General features: G+C 39.1%; 1 protein-coding gene across 4 annotated transcripts in view; it reads left to right on the forward strand.

The window, feature by feature from the left end:
* The window catches only part of LOC144030672 (partitioning defective 3 homolog B-like), a 181146-nt gene extending 159671 nt beyond the window's left edge, over positions 1-21475 (forward strand). For all 4 annotated transcript variants that reach the window (XM_077537156.1, XM_077537155.1, XM_077537157.1 and 1 more), the window contains 3 exons: positions 16830-17045; positions 17623-17736; positions 18860-21475. In XM_077537156.1, the coding sequence (XP_077393282.1) occupies positions 16830-17045; positions 17623-17736; positions 18860-18974 (445 nt within the window). In that variant the 3' untranslated portion in view covers positions 18975-21475. The remainder of the gene's footprint in view (positions 1-16829; positions 17046-17622; positions 17737-18859) is intronic.
* The last annotated feature ends 3466 nt before the right edge of the window (positions 21476-24941 follow it).

Genomic DNA, 24941 nt, shown 5'->3' on the forward strand with positions numbered 1-24941 from the left:
AAAGAGAATTTGCTTGGTGATTTGTTCATGTTCTGTAGAAAAGCAAAGGAGTAGAAATAAATACAGTATCATACTTCATAAACATACAAGAAATTTGTAGCTGTATTAACCATTGTTGGTATTTGAAGTGATAATTTAGGAATAGAAGTGTAGTGATTGCAGAATTTATAGAGTGCTTACCTTGTATGACTTTGTAGATGGAAATGTCTTTTGTTGAAAGAGCTCTTTGTTGTCTACTATATATGCAAGGACAAGCATAAGTAGGTGTGGTTATGAAGTACTTGACCATTGAAATAAAGCAGTGGTATCAAATGTATGGACCGTGGTTTGGCTCAGGCCTGCAAAGGGGTTTAATGTGGCACAAGAGATAATCTTGTAAGGTACAAAAAATAATAATAATATAATAGGTATGCCTCTGAGTTTTCACAAATCTAGGTCAAGTCAAGTCATCTTTAGTTATTTCGCGCTTGAATCATCCAATCGGAAATGCTCCATAAAAAATGTATAGAGGGTGCGATTTATTGCAAATTGCACAAGAAATCTCTAAAAATTCATGTTAATGACAAGTCTGATGTGTGTGCAAAGTTTTACGAGTTTTCACACATGTATAGATAAAAAAAAACAAAGCAGCACTTTACTTGGCAACCAATGCATCGCTATAGCAGCAGCGTGCGACAAAATAAAAAACTTTCGATAAATTTGCATCTTAAACATCTTAAGATGAAACACATCAAGTTTGAACACGGTCGGATGAATTTTGTAGGAGGAGTTAAAATATGACCCCTAAAAAAGGCCACAAAAAAAGGCTACAAATCCCATCATAAATCAAAATGGCGGACTTCCTGTTTGGTTTAGCACATGGTTCCAAGAGACTTTTTTGTACATCGTGGGCTCTTATGTATGCCTCTAAATTATCATAGCGCTAGGTGAAACGTACAACCGGGAATGCTTCGTTAAAGAGGAGTTTTTTAGCTCAAAATGTGATGCCCGGCCCCTACGGGACTTCCTGTTGGGTTTAGCACATGGCACCAAGAGACTTTTTTGTACATCGTGGGCTGTTACATTTGTCTCCAAATTTTCGTAGCTCTAGCTGCTTCGTACAACTGGGAATGCTTCATTAAGAAGTAATTTTTTCCTTTGCAAACTGTGCATGCCACGGCAACAGCGTGCGACAAAATAAAAAGCTTTCAATAACTTTTCATCTTCAACATCTTAAGATGAATCACACCAAGTTTGGAGATGATCGGATGAACTCTGTAGGAGGAGTTCGTTAAAATAAGACCCCTATGAAATGGCCCAAAAAATGGCAACACGTTCCAAAGTAAATCAAAATGGCGGACTTCCTGTTCGGTTTAGCATATGGTTCAAAAAGAGTTTTTTGTACCTTGAGGGCTGTTACATATGTCTTCAAATATTGGTAACTCTAGGTGAAATGTACAGCCGGGAATGCTTCATTAAGTTAGAATTTTGAAACACAAAATTTGATGCCTCGCCTCTGGCGGACTTCCTGTTAGGTTTAGCATATGGCACCAACAGGCTTTTTTGTAGATCATAGTCTGTTACATATGTGTACCAATTTTCGTAGCTCTAGATTAAACGTACCACCGGCAATGCTTCGTTAAGTAAGAATTTTGAAACTGTAAATTTGATGCCCCGCCACCGTCATATAGTATGTCAAAAACTTTAGATTTTTTACCATGATGTTGTCCCAGGTGTTGAGATGGTACATCCCAAGTTTGAAGTCAATCGGGTTAACCGTGTAGGAGAAGCGGGCAAAAGTATGACCCCTGTAAATGTGCAAAAATGGGCCAAAATTGGACATTCAAATACTCATACCTCACTTCCTGTCTATTTTAGGGTACACATATCAAAGAGGTTTTTGTTCATCTGGATGTGCTACGGGTGCCACACAATTTTCGTAGCCATAGGACAATCGTAGCGGGACAGGGATCCGTTAAACCTATGTAGGTGGCGCTACAGAGCCATTTTTCTGTTATCATGTATGGCGACTTTAAAATATCAAATTTTTCGCCAGACCCGATCTGCGTGTAAAGTTTGGTGAGTTTTCGTTCATGTTTAGTGCCTCAAAAATGTGGTTGTTTGCGGAAAAGAATAATAACAAAGAAAAAGAAGAAGAAGAAGAATAATAATAACTAGAGCTGCGAGCAGCTATAAAGGGCCCTCGCAACCCGTGCCACGTTGGGGTATTTGCACGTCGGGGTACTGGCACGTTAGGGTACTGTTTCATAAGAAACCGTCTAAATTGTAAATGATTTGCCATGCTTTTTGTGTTTGTTCACATTGCTATGGAATGCTTTGTCGAGGTATTCGGCTGATAGGTATGCCTCCCAATATTCACACATCTAGCTGAATCATATAAAAAAAAAAATTCTTTGCAAACAATGCATCGCTACAGCAAAGGCGTGCCACGTTGGGGTACTTGCACGTCGGGGTACTGGCACGTTGGGGTACTGTCAAATAGGACAAGGACCATCTAAAATGTTTTTGACAAGCCTTGTGTGTGCAAAGTTTAATCAAAACGCAAAATATGGTGCGCAATTCCCAAAATAAATTCAAAATGGCGGACTTCCTTTTAGGTTTAGCATACGGCTACAGAATACTTTTTGTAGGTCTTAAGCTAATAGGTATGCCTCCCAGTTTTCACAAATCTAGGTCAAGTCATCTTTAGTTGTGTATCGCTTGAATCATACAATTGGAAATGCTCCATAAAAATGCATAGAGGGCGCTATTGAGCACAACGTTGGGTTACTTGCACGTCAGGGTACTGGCACGTTGGGGTACTGTTACATGGAACAAGGACCATTTAAAATGTTAGTTTTTTCCATGCCTTGTCTGTGCAAAGTTTAATGAAGAAGGCCAAAAATTATGTATAATTCCCAAAATAAAATCAAAATAGCGGACTTCCTCTTTGGTTTGGCAAATGGCTACATAATACTTTTTTGTAGGTCTAGCATAATCATACAATCGGAAATGCTTCATAAAAATGTCTAGAGGGCGCTATTTAATGCAAATTGCACAATAAATCTCTGAAAATTCATGTTCATGACAAGTCTGATGTGTTTGCAAAGTTTCATGAGTTTTCATGTGTATAAAAAAAAAAAAAGCAGCACTTGACAACTGTTACATGGAACAAGGACCATTTAAAATGTTAGTTTTTTCCATGCCTTGTCTGTGCAAAGTTGAATGAAAAAGGCCAAAAATGATGTATAATTCCCAAAATAAAATCAAAATAGCGGACTTCCTCTTTGGTTTGGCAAATGGCTACATAATACTTTTTTGTAGGTCTAGCATAATCATACAATCGGAAATGCTTCATAAAAAGGTCTAGAGGGCGCTATTTATTGCAAATTGCACAATAAATCTCTGAAAATTCATGTTCATGACAAGTCTGATGTGTTTGCAAAGTTCCATGAGTTTTCATGTGTATAAAAAAAAAAAAGCAGCACTTGACAAACAATGCATTGCTATGGCAACAGCGTGTTACAAAATAAAAAACTTTCGATTACTTTGCATCTTAAACATCTTAAGATGAAACACACCAAGTTTGAAGACAGTCGGATAAATTTTTGTAGGAGGGGTTCGTTAAAATATGACCCCTGAAAGTTTTTCCTTGCCCGGTTGGAGGGTTAGATCAGGGGATGTCGCAACTTGTTTGTGGTTAAGTGCTACAGAAGTAAATGTGTCTTAACAACCTCATGATTGAATGTGTTTTCAATTCTCTAGGATGTGATTGGATTGTATCAATTAAATGTTCTTATAACTGATTCAGTGAGTAGTAAAAATAGTGTGTCAAGTATAATGACATGAAATATAAGGAATACAAAAAACAAAACAAGAACCCTCTAAATTACACATTTTGTTCCAGGCTTTATGTGCGTGCATAGTTTGAGTATACACCTAGGTTTAGGCCAGGAGTGTTCAAACCTTTTGCAAAGAGGGCCGGGTATGGTAAGGTGAAAATGTGTGGGGCCTAATCAACCATTTAGTTTAGCCTGACATAATTTTTTTACATGCATATGTAAATATATATATGTGGACAAATGTGTACATATGTCTACAAATTTTTGTAGCTCGAGCTGCTTCGTCCAACTGGGAACGCTGCATTAAGAAGGATTTTTTTTTCCTTTGCCAACAGTGCATGCCACGACAACAGCGTGCGACGAAATAAAAAGCTTTCAATAACTTTTCATCGTCAACATCTTAAGATGAATCACACCAAGTTTGAAGATGATCGGATAAACTCTGTAGGAGGAGTTCGTTAAAATAAGACCCCTATGAAATGGCCAAAAAAATGGCAACATGTTCCAAAGTAAATCAAAATGGCAGACTTCCTGTTAGGTTTAGCATATGGTTCAAAAAGAGTTTTTTGTACCTCGAGGGCTGTTACATATGTCTTCAAATTTTGGTCACTCTAGGTGAAACGTACAGCCGGAAATGCTTCATTAAGTAAAAATTTTGAAATGCAAAATTTGATGCCCTGCCTCTGGCGGACTTCCTGTTAGGTTTAGCATATGGCACCAACAGGCTTTTTTGTAGATCATAGTCTGTTACATATGTGGACCAATTTTCGTAGCTCTAGATTAAACGTATAACCGGCAATACTTCAGATGAAACATGCCAAAGAATGAAGACAATCTGATAAGTTTTGTAGAAAAATATGAGGCCTATAAAAGGCCCCCAAAAAATGGCTACAAATAGCAAAGTAAATCAAAATGCCGGACTTCCTGTTTGGCTTAGCATATGGTTCTAAAAGACTTTTTTGTACATCGTGGGCTCTTATGTATGCCTCCAAATTATCATTGCGCTAGGTGAAAGGTACAACCGGGAATGCTTCGTTAAAGAGGAGTTTTTTAGCTCAAAAAGTGATGCCCGGCCCTTGCGGGACTTCCTGTTGGGTTTAGCACAAAGCAGCAAGAGACTTTTTTGTACATCGTGGGCTGTTACATATGTCTACAAAGTTTCGTAGCTCTAGCTGCTTCGTACAACTGAGAATTCTTCATTAAGAAGAATTTTTTTCCTTTGCAAACAAGTGCATGCCACGACAACAGCGTGCAGCGAAATAAAAAGCTTTCAATAACTTTTCATCTTCAACATCTTAAGATGAATCACACCAAGTTTGAAGATGATCGGATAAACTCTGTAAGAGGAGTTCGTTAAAATAGGACCCCTATGAAATGGCCAAAAAAATGGGAACACGTTCCAAAGTAAATCAAAATGGTGGACTTTCTGTTAGGTTTAGCATATGGTTCAAAAAGAGTTTTTTGTACCTTGAGGGCTGTTACATATGTCTTTAAATTTTGGTAACTCTAGGTGAAACGTACAGCCGGGAATGCTTCATTAAGTAAGAATTTTGAAACTCAAAATTTGATGCCCCGCCTCTGGCGGACTTCCTGTTGGGTTTAGCATATGGCACCAACAGACTTTTTTGTAGGTCATAGTCTGTTACATATGTGTACCAATTTTCGTAGCTCTAGGTTAAACATACAACCGGCAATACTACGTTTAGTAAGAGTTTTGAAACTCTAAATTTGATGCCCCACCGCCGTCATATAGTATGTCGAAAACTTTAGATTTTTTACCATGGTGTTGTCCCAGGTCTTGAGATGGTACATCCCAAGTTTGAAGTCAATTGGATTAACCGTGTAGGAGAAGCAGGCAAAAGTATGACCCCTGTAAATGTGCAAAAATTGGCCAAAATTGGACATTTAAATACTCATATCTCACTTCCTGTCTATTTTAGGGTACACACATCAAAGAGGTTTTTGTTCATCTGGATGTGCTACAGGTGCCACACAATTTTCATAGCCGTCGGACAATCGTAGCGGGCCAGGGATCTGTTTAACCTATGTAGGTGGCGCTATGGAGCCATTTTTCTGTTATCACCTATGGCGACTTTAAAATATCAAATTTTTCGCCAGGCCTGACGTGTGTGTAAAGTTTGGTGAGTTTTCGTTCACGTTTAGTGTCTCAAAAATGTGATTGTTTGCGGAAAAGAATAATAACAAATAAAAAGAAGAAGAATAATAAGAATTCCTTGAAAAACAATAGGGACCTCGCAGCGGTCGCTGCTCGGGCCCTAATAATAAGAATTCCTTCAGGAACAATAGGGACCTCGCAGCGGTCGCTGCTCGGGCCCTAATAAAACATTAACACCACTGCAATACAGTCACAACAAATCAACATTCCTCCATCCCTACATTTCAACTAGCTTCTGTTGCTAACGTCTATACTTTCACTGCTGTCAACGAAGAAGCCAGGCAGATAACCTCTTTGACACGTGCCCCTCCCCCTCCTTGCTGCTTTTCTCGCAATAAGACAAGCTGTAGGCAGTTAGGGAATATATTCAGAAATGTTGCACATGCATTAAAGTATCTTTATTGGCTATTGCACATAGTAGTGCTACACTATTCTGTGTATGCAATATTTTTATATTACGTGACATGTTTACTTGTAAACTGTTGCTATTTTTATATGTTCTACTCATGCCAGTGTTAGGAAATTAAGCTAAGATACTGGTATATATTACGTTATTCTACATTAAATGAAGCTTCAGTCCACTGAAGACGCTAACCAGAGCAATGTTAATGTAGAAAGTCAAGCTACAAAGAAATGTTAGGTAGCCAATATGCAGAGCGTTAACCATGAACGTAAACTAAATCAATAAATATATATAAACATAAGGTTGAAATAAATTAAATATATAATAAAAACTCTAAACATTCACTTTTTGAAATAATTTTATCAGTGTAGATTGATGTGCATGTCTAACTTTTATTTGAATTACCTTTAATGTGAGAATACCGACCTTTTGTTGACTAAATATTAACTATTATTATTTAAGTTTGCTTTAACATCTACCATTAAGTAGATCATAATCATGCAAGCAAGAAAGTCAGTTAATGGAAGAAGTACAGAAGCATTCAGTATCGGAACATTTCTCATCCGGTTCCCACCTCAGTGAAAAATGCTGAGGATGGCTTTTTCACACCTCTTCCATGTGCGCGTGTTTGTGCGTGTCTGTGCATGTGTGTGAGCAACAGGGAGGCAGAGTGTCTGTGCTGGTGATGACTTTAGCAGATGGGGCCGAGAGCAGTGATGATAGTTAGGGGGTCAAGCTGTCGCTTTCGAAAAGCCTCGAGAAATTGGACACGCACACGCTCGCGCATGCACGACACCGTCTCAGTCTCATGCTTTCGCGACCAGGAAGCTACTTGCTAGCGCACTGACCTCCACCAAGGTGGAAATTTGTGAATTTCAGGCAAATACCTTTTTTCTTTGTGCTCCATTTAGCACCTTTGTAATGATAATAAATTCTTCCTTGCTTGGAGCAACTCCCCAAAGTTATGTGAAGTCACGGCTAATATCGTGTGCTGATAGTGCGGCGCACCATGAATGAGACATTTCCATTTGCATTGTGGGCTGGGAGAGTTGACAGTTCCATTGAGAAGAAACGGTAGCAGGAGAAAATATGTCCTTTGATCCAGCATTGATCGACCTTAACTCATTCACTCCCAGCCATTTTCACAGAAGCAATCCCGTTCACTCCCGGCTGTTTTACTGGATTTTGACTGATTTTGCAAGGCCCACAGAATATTGTGTGTATTACTATAAAAGTATGGAACCTATCAGAAGAAAGATTAAAGTCTCTTCTTTCATCAGGAAAAAAAAAGTATGTCTCTATCTGTTTCCGTTTTGCAGCAATTAGCATTAGAAGAGAGCTAAGTTTCATCAGTTTTCACAATTCTATTCAAAATTGTAAATAATTGAGCTTTTTTTCAACATGGCCCTGGTTGATCTCCTTTGCTCTGCTGCCACCTGCTGGCCGTTTGTGTAATAACTACCATTTCTGCAACCGTTCTTTGCAGTTGAGAGGCTGCATCAAAGCCTTCTGTATGCTCTAGCATAAAAAAAAACAAAAAAAACACGTATAAATACGTCTTTGGGACACTTAGAGCATTAAAAAAACACGTATTTACACGTTATTGGGAGCAAATGAGTTCAGCACTTTTTTTCCGAGTTGTCTCAATGGCTTTACCTGTGACATGCTTTCATAACAATACAGCTCTGCCTTACAACAGACAGTTTAGCTTCATGCTAACAAAGAATGAAAAACACCAGTCAGTTGGGAAACTTGATGGCTGAATGATCGTGTTTTCACACTGCACTTTTCTTGGTGCATGCTTCGCAGCATCGCACAAGGATGATGTAAGCGTGGCCATATTTGGAAGTGCTTGAGTAGCAGCACGTGCACCAGAAGGAGCAGCACAATGGCCACTGAATTGAAGCAAAACAAACAAACAAAAAAAACTAACTTTATATAACTTATGTAACCGGTTTTATAGAACGCAGGGGTTCGGTAAGTCAAGGTAAAGAGAGCCAGATTTGATGTCTGCATGTTTGTGTTCTATTTTGTTTTTCTTTAAAAAAAAAAATACAATAAAATTATACAGGCCTCTACTAATCTGTACGCTTGACTACATACAAAAAGAGAAGTGAGGAAACGATACCGATATAGTCTTTATCACTGCAGTTTTCTTCCCGCTACCATTCTACCATTCCCCCTCCTCCACATCGCACCTTCTATCTGTACTTTACCAGTTTCTCACACTTCTCCTCTTTTATCTCACAGTGCTGCATTATAGCTGAACAATAGTCCCCTGTTGAGAGCCACTTTCAACTGTAAACAGCCATCGAAGCTAAATCAACATGTGGTGATTCTAGCTGAAAATTAGAGCTTTACAATCATGTCGCAGCTACACCGAGAATATGGATCTCGGTCATTGCTATGGTGACCACAGATATTTTAGTGCTCTATAATATTGGTGGGCTATCTCAGACAAGTTTTTTTTTTTTTTTTTTTTTTTGCTAGCTTTGGTGGTAACTTCGTATGACATCTCCATATGTCTGATAATCTTAATGGGGCAAGCTGCTTTGAATGTTTGTGCACTTCTGACATGTCCCGCTTGGGTGAGTTCCTTCCATAACCCGCCACAAACTTCTCAGCCTCTGATGTGGTAATTGCCTGGGAACGCAGTAAGAAATTGGCTTTTTAATCTAATAACATTCTTTTTTCATGATGTTGTTTTAATGTTTACAGCTATATTGATTGATTTAGCCAATGTTTATGTTTGCGTCGTCTTCAGTTGTGTATGACTTTCAATGCACATCAACCTTTTTGTTATTAAATTACGATTCTCAACAAGGATTTCTGTTGTTGATAGCAATCTGTTGTTTGAAATGCAGGTTTGACCCAATTAGATTATCCAAACACCCTGTCCCATTTTTCCTTGTTATCACTCTTATTGGATTTAACTCGCCGGTCAGACATGTCGTTCAGGTCTCCGGCAAGGCTGTCATTTCCTTATTAGAATGATAATTTGATTATTACTCATGAGAAGCGCATGCTGTTTTGTGTATCTCTTTCTCTGCATGTATCTTTTTAGTTGTTTACCAATATTTTCTGCTTTTTTTCCCGTTGCAAAATCACATTCTGTTCAACCTCTTATGCTCTCTAAGTTCTGGATTTAAAAAAAGGACATTCTTTGCGTCTGTTTAGGGGAGAAAGGAAATGGAATGTCCTTCACTCTTTCTGCCTCTCTCAATCTCTCTTGACAAGACCTCCCAACCAGGCCTGAGATTTTCCCAGACCACTTTACCACCGCGATATAAGCGACCCCATTGTCCGCTTTTTTTTGTTTTTTTGTTCTGCATCTCTGGACTCTTCGAGACCCTTGTTGATTGTGAGCTATGTAGGAGATGCTAAAAAGACCCTCCCTTGACCATATCCTATGTTTCGTATGTCTTAATGGTCATTTCCAAAATCATTTCCCATAAGTTGATCTAGAATGAAACCAATTTTTATCATGCAGCCACGCTTGTCGATTGTGAGATGATAAGATGTGCCATAAACAATTTAGTACGGGTTTCCAAATCTGTCAGGCACAATTTGGGACAACCCATCTGCCTTATATGGGATCTGTCCAGGTACTTTAGCTTTCTCCCATAGGCTAAAAACATCTTTACACTGTGAATTTATATGAAGACTTTTTTTTAATATTTTTTTTTATGTATAAACGGTTGTCTGTCACCGTGCCATATAATTGATTGGCAAGCAGCCCAGGGTGTGCCTTGCCTCTCACCCTAAATCCAACTAAGATAAACTCCAACTTGATTGAGAATAGGATAAGAGTATAAAGTAATTATTGTTGCGGGATCTTAAATGATGTAATACAAACTCGAGCATGCTGTATTATGTAATTAGAACTACAATGTACAATGTACACTATATAATCAAACTACTGACTCTGCTACAGCTGTTTGCCACCAGCCTTTTTGTTTTATTTGGGGACTGTCACATAACCAAAATAACCCTCATACTTCAAGACTGAAAATGGATATAGAGCCACTAAGGTATGTCAAGCCAACAATAAGTTCTCTGCATTTATTTGTGGGTCCACTTTAGTACGATACTAACATGGCAGTATGAGTTTTTAAGGTTGCGAACAGTGAGCAACGAACAATTTTGCACAGCGGAATAAAAGTGTGTTACGTGGTACAACGAGGCACGCTGAGTTACCGCTGTACTTGCTTTTTTATATTTGATTGTTTTCCATTCATGGCCTATAAATGTTAGACAAATTTTTACTGACTTTATTATTGTGTACTGCGTAGATTAAATTATTTTCCAACTTTGTTACGTCGGGTTTGAAAGAACTGAGCGCCGTCATAAGGGCAAACTCGGTAGTATGATAGTATTTCACCTAAAATCAGAAACAGTCTTGGCTGTGAACCATCAAACAGCATAAACACATTTGTGGTCTGTCTGCTTATGTCAAGGTCTCACCACGAGCTCACCTAGTTGGCAGGGTTCCTCCTCAACCCCTTGCATGGACTACGTAGTTTCAAACTCTTCTTCATGTACCAAATTAGTAGCTGTGCTATTTTGTGGTTTTGTAATTTCACAAGCAATTGTGATCAAGTCATCACGCTCAGAGCGAAATGTCCCAGCTTGAAACTATTACACGTAGCAGAGACTTTATTGGCTCAAGATGTGAAATAATTGAGGTAGTTTCATTAAACATGGTACAAGTAATGGATATCATGATGCTTCTGGAAGTCACCAACTAAACTGTCTAAGTGGTTAGGTATGATACTTTCAAGCCCAATTGCACCAATTAAACCCACTGGACTTCCATGATCCACATTGGTAATACGATTATTTTACGGCTGTTACAGACTATATCTGATAAGTTTAGTTTCCATTTAGCACAATTATGTCTTTGATATGATTAATTGTGACAATTATCCCAATGATTAGCACTACCTGTGATACCCATGGAGAATCTTATTATTAATTATATACAAATACTGTATATATTTTACAGGAGTGACAAGCAAACAGCATGAAACAATTTCATTTTTACATCAAGGTATACCTTGCTAACCTAATCTACAATGAATTCTATACCACAGAGAAAATGGTATTTATAGCTTGACATCTGCTTAAAAGCAACTGTCAAATGTCAGAATACCGAAGCTACTCATTTAGCTCAAGCTGTGGCTTTTTTCACCAAATAATGAAACCTTATGTCTGCAATTAAGGACCTTTATTTTCCACATTTCATTTCATTTTTCTTTCTCTACATGCTGGCTTGACCTACCTTCCTTTTGCCGCAATACAAATCTCGATAGCAGAATAACATGTAGGGGATATAATTAAGCAATTGTTTTTTCTTTCTATCTCTGCGTTTACTTTCTCTATATCATTTTGTTACCCTTAGTTTGTGTCTGTTTTTTGGTCAAAACTTCTCCAGTCGGTTTCCATCTGGCATTGCTGTATTTTGATGTTTTGTGAACCAGCACTCCAAATCTCCATTGTTCTGCCCTCTTCAGTGTTTCCGAGGCAACAGTCCCTTACCATCTGGAAGGTCCTCATTCCCGCTTCCTCGCCTTTCCTATAATAGGTTTGTCCACTGTCCTTCTCCCCTTTTCTTTCCTTTATCGAATACATTTTTTTTTCATTCTCTATGGACTATATTCTTTTTGCAGTTTTCCCCTTACATTCAACCTCGCACACACTCATGTGCGCACACGTAAACCCGATACCAGCGTGTGTTTCGATATATGCGCACGCGCTTCCATTCACTGGAGAATGTAATCATGTTAGTTTCCTGCACAGGCCACTTGGTGATTCATAATTTCTTGGTGAATGAATCATATTTGAAAGAGCTTTATTGACAAAGACAGGTAGAAAGCCCTTCAAGTGTTTTCCTATTTCATTTGAACTTCAATTGACCGTCTGAGCATGGTGACCTTCAGTATAGCCGAACTTTTGCATTTGTTCCTCCTTTCTACAGCTGCATTTTCTATATCTTAAGTTTTTATTTTTTCAGTCTCATATTTCAATTTTCATTTTTACCTTGCCACATAGAAGTACAAAAAAACAAAACAAAAAAACATCCAGATACGTGTTACATTTCTATTTCCTTGTTTGTTCGTTTTCAACATAATCTCAAGTTTTTCTGTCTGGCACATTTTGACCTTTTGTCGATAAGCCCATTGTTGTCCTGTCATCTCAACTCAGAATGGCTCTGCTTTCTTGGGTAAAAGTATCAAGGGCACACTTTTGGAGCAAATATTTCTTTTGCAGGTCAAGAAAAAATATCAAATAAGGATAAATTTGAGTCCTGGAATTCTTCCATAAATGACCGGTTCACACCAAAATGACCAATTCAGATCTAGGCATAGACCCTTAAGACTTTTACATGCATCTTGTTGTGACATACAAGTCTTCCCAATTTCTTGTTAGTCAAAGAAAATGGTGTCAAGGTGGCGCAAATATTTTGCCTTCTAAGAATCCCCCTGATCATCTAGATTTCACGCCATGTCCAACTCTTGCATGGTACCTTGAGTCTTTTTTTGTGCGTCTTGATGCCCTCCAAATTTAGTGATTTGAAAACTCTTGTCCAGGAATTTGTTTTTTCTAACTTTCTATGAGGCGCTACAGAGTTAGTTTTGGGGGATGGTGTGTGGGACCCCTAAAATACATTCATATTCACCTGGTTACACACACTTGCACAACATGGTGAATTTTAGGGCGCACGCCAAAGATTTGTTTCCAACCGAAAACTGGCAGATCCAGCCGCCGGCGAGTCGAAGTGGACGGTAAACATCCATGTGACGTGACTTGTACAATGCTAAGCTAAACTACATGTCGTGTTCTAAGCACGCTTTAGCCCACATTAGGAGCGGCCACCCTGCACCCCCATACGGAATGACATGTAACCGGACGTGTTGAGGACTTTACACTGAACAGTATTTGGGATCGAAGACGGTCTTTTTCTTGCCAATTACGTCAGCAAACTCCCATTGAAATGAGCCAAGGCGGCTTTCGTTTTATGCACGGGACACATCATCACGAACGCGTGACCAGGATAATGGCGTCCCCCACTGTAGGTTCGAATTTTGATACTTAATCGGTTTAAAATAATGTCATAATTTTGTAATTTTGTAATGTTTTTGTAATAATGAAACAGCATAGCACTATACTTGTTGAATGAATTATTGTTGCCCCCACCAAAATCAAATGTTTGGTAGTCTTGGCTCATGCTTTGCCTTTTATTTCTTTGCATTTGGTAATGCTCCTAATTCCATCTTGATAATATCCTCTAGACTTTGACCCACATGCGTGTTAGTTAGGAGCTAATGGAGTATCGCGTGACTTGGCGAGGTCAAGGATCAAGGCGGGTCTAAGGGCCTTCGGCACCAAAGCAACAACACAAATCTCCCTGGCAGCTGAACTAACAAGAAACCATCTCTGACACTCGGTCACACAAACACACTCAGTGTGCAATCACTTAGCCATAAGTAGCAAAATAGCTTAATGTCTTATTTGGCTTCTGCCTATCTCTGCTGCTTCAGGTGTCACCCGTAATGTTTTTTCTTTTGCCGAGATTAGGTTTTGTCACAACTCACACATACGGTCCAAGATTCCTAATTCCATACCTGGCCAGGATTTTCACGCGGCGGCTTAGTGTGGTTTAGTTTAGTCAACAAAGGCAACTGCCAATCATACTAGAAGCTGCTTCGCTCCGCAATGTTGCCTGCCCAGTGTGTCTGGGGGAAAAAAAAACTTTGAATTCCACTTTAAATTGCATTCTGTATGCGCATAGTTTTTCTCTACTACCATCACATCGCACGGCGTAAAGGGATTTATGTTATACTAAACGTAACAGCGATGAGCAATAGATAACAGAAAGTAGATTTTTATCGCCATGTTATTTGGACTGTGCTGCCTCTGGGATTAAAACACTAGAGCGCCGCATTAGGAAAGTGAACTGCTGTGACATGATATCACAGGAGCCATATTTATTACAAGAAATAACATTAGAACACCAGAAGCTGTTGCTTCTATTTTTTTTAATTTTTTTTTGGTGTGGTTTTTTACTCTTTAGCTCCCTCTCACTCACACTCAAGTTTCTTGCTCTCCAACCTACCATCTCATCTTTTTCCTTCTCTTTACTCATTCCAAGTCATTGTTCGATAGCGGTTGTTTCTTTTTTTTTTAATCAACTCACTCCATTTTCTTTGTGTATGTCTTTCTTAAGCATATGTGTGTTTGGTGGAAAACACTGAGAAGATTGATGTTTGTGCATATATGAGAGCGTCCATGTGTTTACATGGGGATAACAGCTGTGTACAGCACTTTAAAGAGTAAGTGAGCATGTGTGTGTTTGAGGGGCGGGTGCTGAGGTTATATAACGGCTCCTGTGTTTACTCTCAAATCCATCGCAAACCTGAAATCCCCAAAAAGTAGAAAGTCTCACGTTACTGCAAAACACTGTCTGAGTCCGTGGCTTAGCGAGCTGTATTACCAATTATCCCTTCAACTCTTCAACCTGTTTTTTCCCCACTTCCTTATGTAGTTTTGCTACTTGATGTTTTTGTATACGTGTTTCATAACTTAAAAAAAACGGATTGAACAGATTTATTGAAAAACTTTATACAGGTTCGGTAACTCCAACTTCTTCCCACAGTCGCAGTACAAACACTGACCTGCGAGAGGCACTATTGTGCCATATTGGTCATCCAAACTGTAGTAATACAATGAAGAAAAAGTCATTGAATAACCCAGGCATACGTTATCTTATTTCGCATCTACATTCGGTTGCAATGACACCTTAGTCATTTTATTGCGGCGAATGACTTATGATATACATAAAAACAGTCAAACAGTTGCGCTTCTAGTTGTGTCCAGCAAGAGCACAAATGTAATTTTGCTTCTCAGTTGGCTATCGTTGCGTTTGACGTCATAATTCCGGAGACCGTAAAATTCGCAAGCGGAAATAATGAACAGGTTCAACATTAAGTTTGTTGGTCTTTGGGGAGGAAAATTCTTAATTGATCAGATAATCTTCCTGAGACATTCGACCTCAAAAGAGAGAAAATATTCAAATTTGGCCCAGTTGTTTGTATGTGTGACCGCACATCAGCAGTATACGCTGAAGGTTCAGGAAAGTTGCTAGAGTGGTTTGGAGATTGAACTTTCTGAATAGGTCTTATCAATTCCTACAAAGAGTAAAACATTGTCTCTTTCTCAGTGTCAGACGGTAAATCAATCCAAGATGAACGCCACTCACCACTCGTGGTTTTTATAATTGTGAAAAGTGGCAACTCTGAACGTTGTCCTCTATAACTTCCCACACGCATGCCATTCACAGATTATTTTAGGTTGGTGGCTGTGACTGGGAAAGTTTAATTAGAGGTTTCTTTATGTACGTCGACGCTGTTGTTTTACGTCTCATACTGCAACAAGTATGTGTGCGTATGTGCTTGAATGCATGCATGTGTGTGTACATACCAGCCGGTAATGGCTTCCACTCTCATTATTACCCCATAATCCCCAGCTGCTGTGCAGTCCTGACTGGGTTCCTGGGGGGAGAATTCCAAACTTGCCACTGGATTTACAATTGATTCCCCACAGATTCTAACTGGATTTCCACTCCATTACCAATATGGTCTCTCTCATAAGACTGCAACAACTACTTAGGGTTTTTTCCCCCCCTATTGTATCATTATTGAGTCTTTCTCTGTCTATGAAATATATGAATTATTTAAGAAATATACAAATAACCTTTCAAAACTCTCTGAAACAACAGTGGCTCATTTCTCACATTCTGCAAAATTAGATTTATTTTTGTTGTTGTTGTTTTTACCCGATTCACAGTCGTGGCAAAAATATAGCCACTGGAAAGCAAAATATTGTGTTGTGGGTTGTGCTCTCAGTAGGATATGAACATTATTCTCCCCATGTTTGCTGCAGCCATTTGTTTTTATGCATGCAGCTCCCATATACTGTATGTACGCTGTTGTTGGAAAATAATGCAGTTGTACATCGGCCTATCCTCCTTTGCCCTCTTATCTGTCTGCCTTGGAGACATCATCATGGTCAGGACAGTCAGTGACAGACTGGCTGACTGATGCAGGGACAGGTTAACTTTCAGGACAGTCGCCTGCCATAGCTGCTGGCAAACGTCATGAAGCGCAAAAAACAAACATTTGGTATTACGAGTTTGTGAAAAGGGTCATTCGTAAGTCGAGGTTGTTGCTCCTGGTATATATTCTTAATTAATGAGTTGAATAAAGAAAAGCAGTGAGTGCAGTATGACAATCTGCACTCATATTAATATATATTTGACCTTCCATGGGTTGCATGCAATAAGATACTTTCCTCAAAAATGAACTACCCACGTGTTAAATGATAAATGTGTGTTGTCCTCATCGATCATTTGCCATGTTCCCTTTTCCAGACGAGGTCCATTGGATCCAGCTGAGTACACCGTGCATCCGTGGTCAGGTCATTACATGAGCGCTCCCCAAGCTCCGCAAGTTTACCACAAAGCCCCGTCCTACCCTAACCCGAACTTGCAGTCCCCTCCATCATTCTCCAACTACCCCCCTAGCCAGCCTTACTCACGGCCAGGAGACCCTCGGGGAGTTGACGCTGGTTTTTACCCCCACCCAAGGTAAATGAATGCAACACTTTCTTCTGAGCTCATGATCCTTACTCAACTCGTACGAAGTGTGTCAGAAAAATTCCAGGACTGCCGTCACAAAAGATATATTTTCTATCCAAACACTTTATCAGCCTTCACTTCTCTGTCATATCTTTATACACTCCTGGAAGGATTCTTCCGTGATTCAGTCTTGCTTTCTTCGAGCCTTGATGAAGTTGGACTTTCCCACTGAAGGTCCTGGCTTTTGGTCTTTAGGTCATCCTCGAAGATCCATGACTTATCACTCTCCCTAGAAAGTGTGGTCTCAAGGGCCTCGTCACTCGGCACGTTCCTAGAAAATCTGTCTCAGAAGATATGAATATAAAAATGCATAGAAAATAAATGGAGAGAGCTGATGTTACATTTATATAGTCGACTAATTGCAAGAAAGGGAACAAGTCATAGTTTGGTGATATCAGTCCTGCAACATTTTGACGCACTTTGTCACTATTTGGTCTATATTTAGTCACCACTAATTGGGTATTCCTGTATAAGAGTGATAATACTAGCGCTGTCTTTGCCTCACTGCGTGTTTTTGTGCCCTCAGCTCCCAACAGAGAGGACCCTTGCGACAGGATGTCCCCCCATCACCGACCCCACCGCTTCGGGGACTGCGGTACGACACGATGAGCCGTGGAACTGCCGGTGGAGGAGGTTACAGGTAAGTTGACTTTGAGGGTGAACGTGGCCCTAGGTACTAATCTAAGATTGATTGTAGAGTTTTTCGAGAAAAGATAGTTGGTTGATTACATGCTACAATAGTGTATGTTACCTTTAAAATGTGACTATAAAATTAGGATATGTGTTACAGTTCATAATCCAGATAGTCTATTATAGTCTACAATATACGATGGAAAATATATTTTTGGCTTCCCAGATCCCTAATTGTGTTGACGGCAACGAACGAGTTTCCGTTGGATTTGAAACTTCCACTGCTACCTAGTTGAATGTTTTACTTTTTAGTTTCAAGTGGCTTGCCTTGACTTGAATTCCACATCACATTGTGGCCAAAGGTAGAATCCTGGTCAGTTAGTGCGCCTTTTGGTGCTACAAATTAGTTAATCCTTGTTGTTTTGCAGATGCTGCGCGCTAAAGAAGGTGGCGGTAATGCACCAAAAGTATTTGCCAGCTGACAAAAGAAAGTAGTAGAAGAAATTGAAGTAGTCATAGTAGTGTGTGACGTATGCCCACCTTTCCCCAGCTAGCTCGCTAGTTGACAACGAGGCACTCTAAAGTGGCCATGTCGGCAGACTATCCACAGCCCCCCAAAAAAGACAAAGAAAACTGGTGGAATTTTTTTTTCAAAAGGCAATATGTCAACAAGTGGGTCCTATATAGTTGTATTTGCACATTTAAAGTATTTACAGGTTGTTTAATATTAGGGCAGTGTATTTTGCCCGAATACAACACAGTATTCAAATTATTTAAGTTAATGACACACAAACTTTTTCAGGCGGTCTGACTTGTCCATAATTTAGCTATGTGCGAGTGTAGCTGCATGTAGTTTTGTTGTACTTTTTCTTAATTGTCCTGGAGATGCATTAAATTACCTCAATGTCCTTTTGAGAGCACAACTTAGAAATTCATCTTTTGGCTACGCTTTAAGCACTTCCATTCATTTCAAGAAACTCCTATTTTGAATAGCACTGATTTAAACTTGCTCCTGCCTCGGGTTACATTTATGCTAATGTCATGCAAATGATATTTCTCCCCAACACATCAATGAAGCCACAGAATTCCATCTCGGCATCACGATTCTTATGTAAGAGAAACTATTCCAACAGGCACCTTGTGGATCCCAGTCCAGAACAGTATGGCTACACTGGGGAGAGTGGACGACAGCAACATCAGCACCAAACCAACCCGAGACAAAAGAATGCCATGACTGCAGCTGTGTAGATTTGGATCTAGAGAGGAAACTTCAGAAAATCCAAACCGTCTTTTAATACAAAACTACATTTTAGTGCTCCAATGAGAAACTGAAATCAAAGCTCTTCATGGTGGAAATCAGATTTCTGTCACTATCAAACGCAATCTGCCGTTTGAAGTGTGTCGCCAAGCTAGACAAAGGAGGTTAATTGTAGGCCATTATAGACAATATCACCTTGTTTGAAGTCATGTTAATTGCCTCCCTTGACAAACCACATTCTGTCACTTTAGAACCATGTCTGCTCTCGCAGGAGGGAAATGTTAGCCAGTCTTCTGGCTGGACCACCACTTTGGTTACAAATGAACTCCATTACTGTTTCGTCATGCGCCGTCATCAGGATCAGGATTTCATCGGGTCTACTTTGCGACCAAATACTTTCACACCTAACACCTAACAATATTCTGATCGGTCGCGAAACAAAGTCTGAAACTTTGCCTTTCTGCACTTATAAATGATGCTATTGAAATGGTAAAGATATATCATTTTAAACACACTTGAATCGACGTTTTGACCACTTCATTTAAATGTGAAGATGCAATAATTAATTCAGTTTAATTTAGTTTATCTTTGATTTTGTTTTGTTTTTTTATGTGAATGTACGAAAACCTTTAGTCACTCCACGTAGTAAAGTTACATATAACACAAAAGTAAAGAACATAACACTGTTAAAAAAACAAAAAAAAAGGCCAAAACCACTGTTGTGTTCAAAACATACGATAATGTGAGATTGAATAAATGTGGCTGTTTTTACAGCCAGTATATTGAACGCGCACACCAAAGTAAGATTTCAGCAGAGCTTTCAACTGTTTACCTGAATGTCAGTGGAGGTGGGAGAACTGGAAAGTTTTTTTTTTTGTTTTTTTTTGTAGTCATATCAGTCCAGATCCTCCTGTTCTATCCCTATGGCCTGGTGATGTGTTCAAGTGCAACACAGGAACCGAGCTGGAGAGTCCACTTGATGTCGGCACACCATTTAACCACTTGCTCGAAAGTCACTTCACAGAACTAAGCGTTCGAACCTGTGTTAACATCTTTTCTCGTTTAGCAGTATTAATGTCATGCACAAAAATACATTTCAGAATCAGCTGAATTGCTTTTGAGGAAAACTCCAGTCAAGCATTTCATTTTGGCAGCAATCGCACTTGCCAATTTTGGCCAAACAAAGAAGGTACGAATAAATTGAATCGAGGGATAAGAAATTAAATTGGGATACAGATGAGGAGGAAGAATGTGGCTAGAAGATGCAGTGCAAGATTCACGAATGTGGGTTTGAGTAAGAGTTTGGAGTAAAACATGGAAATGTAACTCTGCAGTGGGAGGAATACATTTTTAGTGCCAAGGTTAATCATAGTTCTCTTCACTAAAGTTATTACTGAAAAAGGTATTGCAGTATGACTGTGAGCGTGGAGAGTGTATGAGTGTTTAAAAAAAAATCTAATAGCAGATTACAGAAGAGAAGCGCCACTTTACTGGGATGTGAATGTTACATGCAGTCAACTTTACGATCATTACAAGTCTGCGTTTAATCCAAATGGTCAACGACCAGGTGTGTCAGAAACATTCAAGGAATGATGTCACAAATTGTCACTCTCTTACAACATATTTTTTATTTTTTTGCAAAACATTTTTTTTCATAAATCATCTCATGATACAAATGGTTCATTTTTTTGTGTTTCCTGATAAATCTGAAAAATGACTTAGGCGATTAATTTAAAAAGGCGTCAATGATATACAGTGGTACACATTTAATTAGTTCCATGTTCATATCTCAAATCATCTTTCCCCATTGAAATGAATGGAAATGCCTTTAATCTGTTCCAGGTTCCCGCAAAAACCACAGAAATGTATATAATCTGTTTTTAATTAGAAAAAAAAGTTGCTATTGTCCATTTGAGGGTCTTAATTTGAACAAGGGGACGCATTGCGACATCATCTAGTGCGCACGTCATGCGCGCACATTCAAACATGAACTTGACATGTTCAAATATCCGTCCCCACTTTCGACAAACTTCTAAATCAGCTAAAAAAATGTTGTCATAGCAGTCCTGGAACTTTTCTGACACACCTTGCACTATATGTTAATGCTTCATTTTTGTTTTTACACATTTCTTTTATGAATGTTTGTGTTGATATGGAGTTACAGATTGTTTCACAAATGTCTCCGTGCTGTTTATAAGCACATTTTACACAAATGAACAAGCAAACCTTTTGTGAAAAGTGTGTATGTTTAAACACCCTGTATGCATGATCTGCGCCTTTTTTATGGTATAATCTAAAGGTACATACGAGAGTCCTTTTTTAAAAAACTTCTGGTACTCACCGAGACCAATGTATGAAGGAACAAATGTAATAATATTTTTTATGAAATATATTGTTTGCAAAATCCTATAGCTGTCATTTTTATAATTGTCCAACCACATTTTATATCCATGTATATAACATTTTTTGCATTAAAAACATTTAAACAACACATTAGCTCAGATGTCTTTATATAAAGTTGTCTGTGCTGCTTTTTATACCGCTCTAACCTTTTCTCTGCTCATCTGTTAAGGTTAATTAAGTGCGAGTCGAGAGAACTGATTTTCCTCCACCCTTGCATATTCTACAAGGTGAGTCCAATTTTAGTCCGTTCGGCAGCTGATAAGTTGCCTCTTTGTAAAGAGCGATAGATGTCTGCCATAAATTAACGTGCAACTGATTATCAATTAGAAAAAGTAGATCCGCTGCTTTGATTGCGTCCCAAAGTTTAGAGTTTTTCTGGCATGCTGCCGCCGCCCTGCTGGGTCATGTGCCTACTTTTAATAAGCGTTTTATTTTTGCCACAGCTTCCCGTGTTATCAGGCGCGACAGGGGCAGGACTTGGACAGCAATCAGTGAAGTTAGTCGTAATGAGACACAGAGGCCGAGGGAATTTTTTATTTTATTTTTTATCAGTCAAGACTTAATTAGCATATCCCACACCTTTGGACCAATGGGGACAGAAAGTAAAAGGCTTTAAATTTCCCTAAGTCACGACCGCTTCATTTTGTGGAACTGTAAATTGTGTGCAACTTCATCACTGATTATAATGGTTAATAATTAAGTCCTCGTGTCAGTGTTAAAACATGTCAAAAGTTATTAGTTCAGCAGATTTATGGCACCGTACTGCGGAGTGTTTGGATCAAACATGCCTGTGAAAATTAAAATACTGGAACGACAGCTTCATTGGCACAATACTTGTTGATGACTAATATTTCTCCGGCAATGTTGGTTCATAGCTGGGTGAGTTTGTGGAAAAACTCAATGGCCCTTGGCCCGTGTGTTACTTTATATTCAATTTTAAAAGACATTCTGCCAAATGAAACGTTACATTACAACCTGGCCTACGGGGACGCTCGCTGCTCCAGAATGCGGTAGCGTGGGTGCAATGTTCCGACTTAACAGGTTGTCAATTTGCCTGGGAAATATTCTGCGAAGAAATATTGCAGTGCCACTGACGAGGGGGGGGAAAGTGCTACCAGAATAAAATTAAGCAAGTGAAGTTAGTAATACTGTGGTGCCATGAGATATGAGTTTAATTCATTCTGTGACCATGCTTGTAACTCAAAACGCTCATACCTGAAATCATCTTTCCCCATTGAAATGAAGTGAAATGCCATTAATCTGTTCCAGCCTCCCCCCAAAAGTTTGCAACATGTTTTTTTTTTTTTTTTTAACCCTACTGTTAGGTTGTGACTGCAATTGGCTGCCAACCAGTTCAGGGTGTACCCCGCCTACTGCCCGAAGCCGGCTGGGATAGGCTCCAGCACCCCCGTGACCCTTGTAAGTAATAGCGGTTAAGTAGTAAAGCGGTTAAGAAAATGGATGGATGGATTTTTATTTTTTAATATTAAAAACATTGCATTGCGTTATATGATTTTTTTTGATGATTAAACATTACAATTGGCCACATTGACCCATGAACGTTGTTAAAAAAAAAAAAAAAAAAGAGGGTTAATAAGGAAACTTGCACTCTATAAAAACATAACTAGAAAGTTCAATTTCTAGAGAAATTGTGTGTGAATGCTGAAATGATGAATGGAAAAAATGGAATTTTGGAATGACATAGAACAATACTGACTGATATGGAATATATTGGTTAGAAATGGAGGAAAATGTGGACTGATATTGGTGAAAATATGCAATATATTGGTGAAAATAAGGAATCATATGGAATGAATGTTGAATGATGTGAAATGAAAGGTAAAAATGTGCAATATGCAAGTGGAAATGGGGTATTTTTTTTTTGTATGCACACATTTTTAGAATTTTTGCAATCGTCCTCAGCGTGAACTGAATAAGATGAATGTTTTGAATTTCTGATCACTGATATGAATCTGTTGAATGGGAATTCATGGGGACTTTTTGGTGAAAAAATGTGGAATATATACATGTTATTGAACGTTCAGAAATGATTTTGACAAAAAATGTGCATGCAGAGCTCAAAATTCACACACGCACCCAACGCTTGCACTTCATTAACTCATTCACTGCCATTGACGGAAAAAGACGTCAAATGATGCATTTTTTTTTTCTGGGCTGGCAGTGAATGTGTTAAGAGCCTATTTCAATGATTCCCGATAAAATACAGCATATAGCTCATTATTGCAGTCGTGTAATGTGAGTAGAAGTGAACAGACATGATCTGTAGTTGCAATAACTGCTTGGATTTGCTGACTGTACGGACTTGCAAAGCCTGAAACGACATCATTGCACTGGCAGACTGAATGAAATAGCCACTGACTGACTTGCTATGCAATGGCTCTATCCTAAGGCAGGATTGGCATGCTTCAATTATTCATTTCATTTAATAAGCTTAGTAGACAGGGAAATTTGTATTTCCCTCAATATGTCTGCCAGAGTGTGGATGAGTCTTCTTGGCGGGGTTTTGTTTCCGAGTCGCTATTATTAGCGGCTTGACAACCTGCTTTTTGTCCCTTTTGTGACTGTTGATTGTTGTGATTGTAAACAGTGTTTGAAGGCTGCCAGACTAGCCCCAAATCCTCAATTACTGTTTAAATGACTTGGACTGCCAAAAAATTGACAGTGCTTTGATAATTTTTGGTCTAGAAGAGAAGCAAACGTGAGTAGAAGATGGGCTTTAGTCGGACGTCCTCAGATACTTCCTGGATGTCCTAAGAAGACTTCAGTAGGCACTGTGCCAAGTGTGACAGCAATGGAAGGGAAGTTGTCCAGGGGTATAGTAGTATAATCGTATTCACCCCGCAACAGCTGCTTGGCCCAGGAGGGGGTCTGTTGGGGTGGGGGTTTCAGCACACAGCAACTTCTGCTTCTTCGGTTTTGGCAATTGAATTGAGGCTGAAACTCCGAAGACGGATGAGCAGAAGCCTTCACAATGAAATTCTTTCCAGAAAGAAGAGGTGAAATGTGTCTTTTGGGAGGCCACGTACGTAAAGGAAAAGCATGCTGCAAGAAAAGTTTCAACTTTCGCTTAAACAGAAGAAGGGTTTTGGCGCAGGAATATAATTTGAAGACCCGCAATTGACATGACGACGGTTTCCCTTTTAAGGGTGACAGACCCGTTACAAAGTCCAGGAATATGCGGGACCGTGTTCCATGATTTGGCTGCCTCAGAGGGAAAAATTAATTTGGGACGAAAAAAAAAAAAGAAATGTCCCAAATTGTTGCCGTGCCTGGTGATGGTGTCATATTCCATTAGTGTTGTTTGAACGGTGGAAAACGATGAACTCAGTCTTTCCCATTCAAAGTCATCAGTCTCAAATTGGAACCTGCTTGCGCCATGTTGTGGGCACATCTTTGTGGTGAGGTGGACTGTGTAGTGAGGAGACTGATGGACCCTTCTGTAGCTACAGCAACAAGCCAAAATATAAATAAAAATACTAATAATGTAGTATTGACAAAAGCAAGTGAAATAGCAATGGCTTCCTGGGAACTGA

Source organism: Festucalex cinctus, chromosome 11 (assembly GCF_051991245.1).
Source record: "Festucalex cinctus isolate MCC-2025b chromosome 11, RoL_Fcin_1.0, whole genome shotgun sequence".
In the NCBI taxonomy this organism is placed as follows: Eukaryota; Metazoa; Chordata; class Actinopteri; order Syngnathiformes; family Syngnathidae; genus Festucalex; species Festucalex cinctus.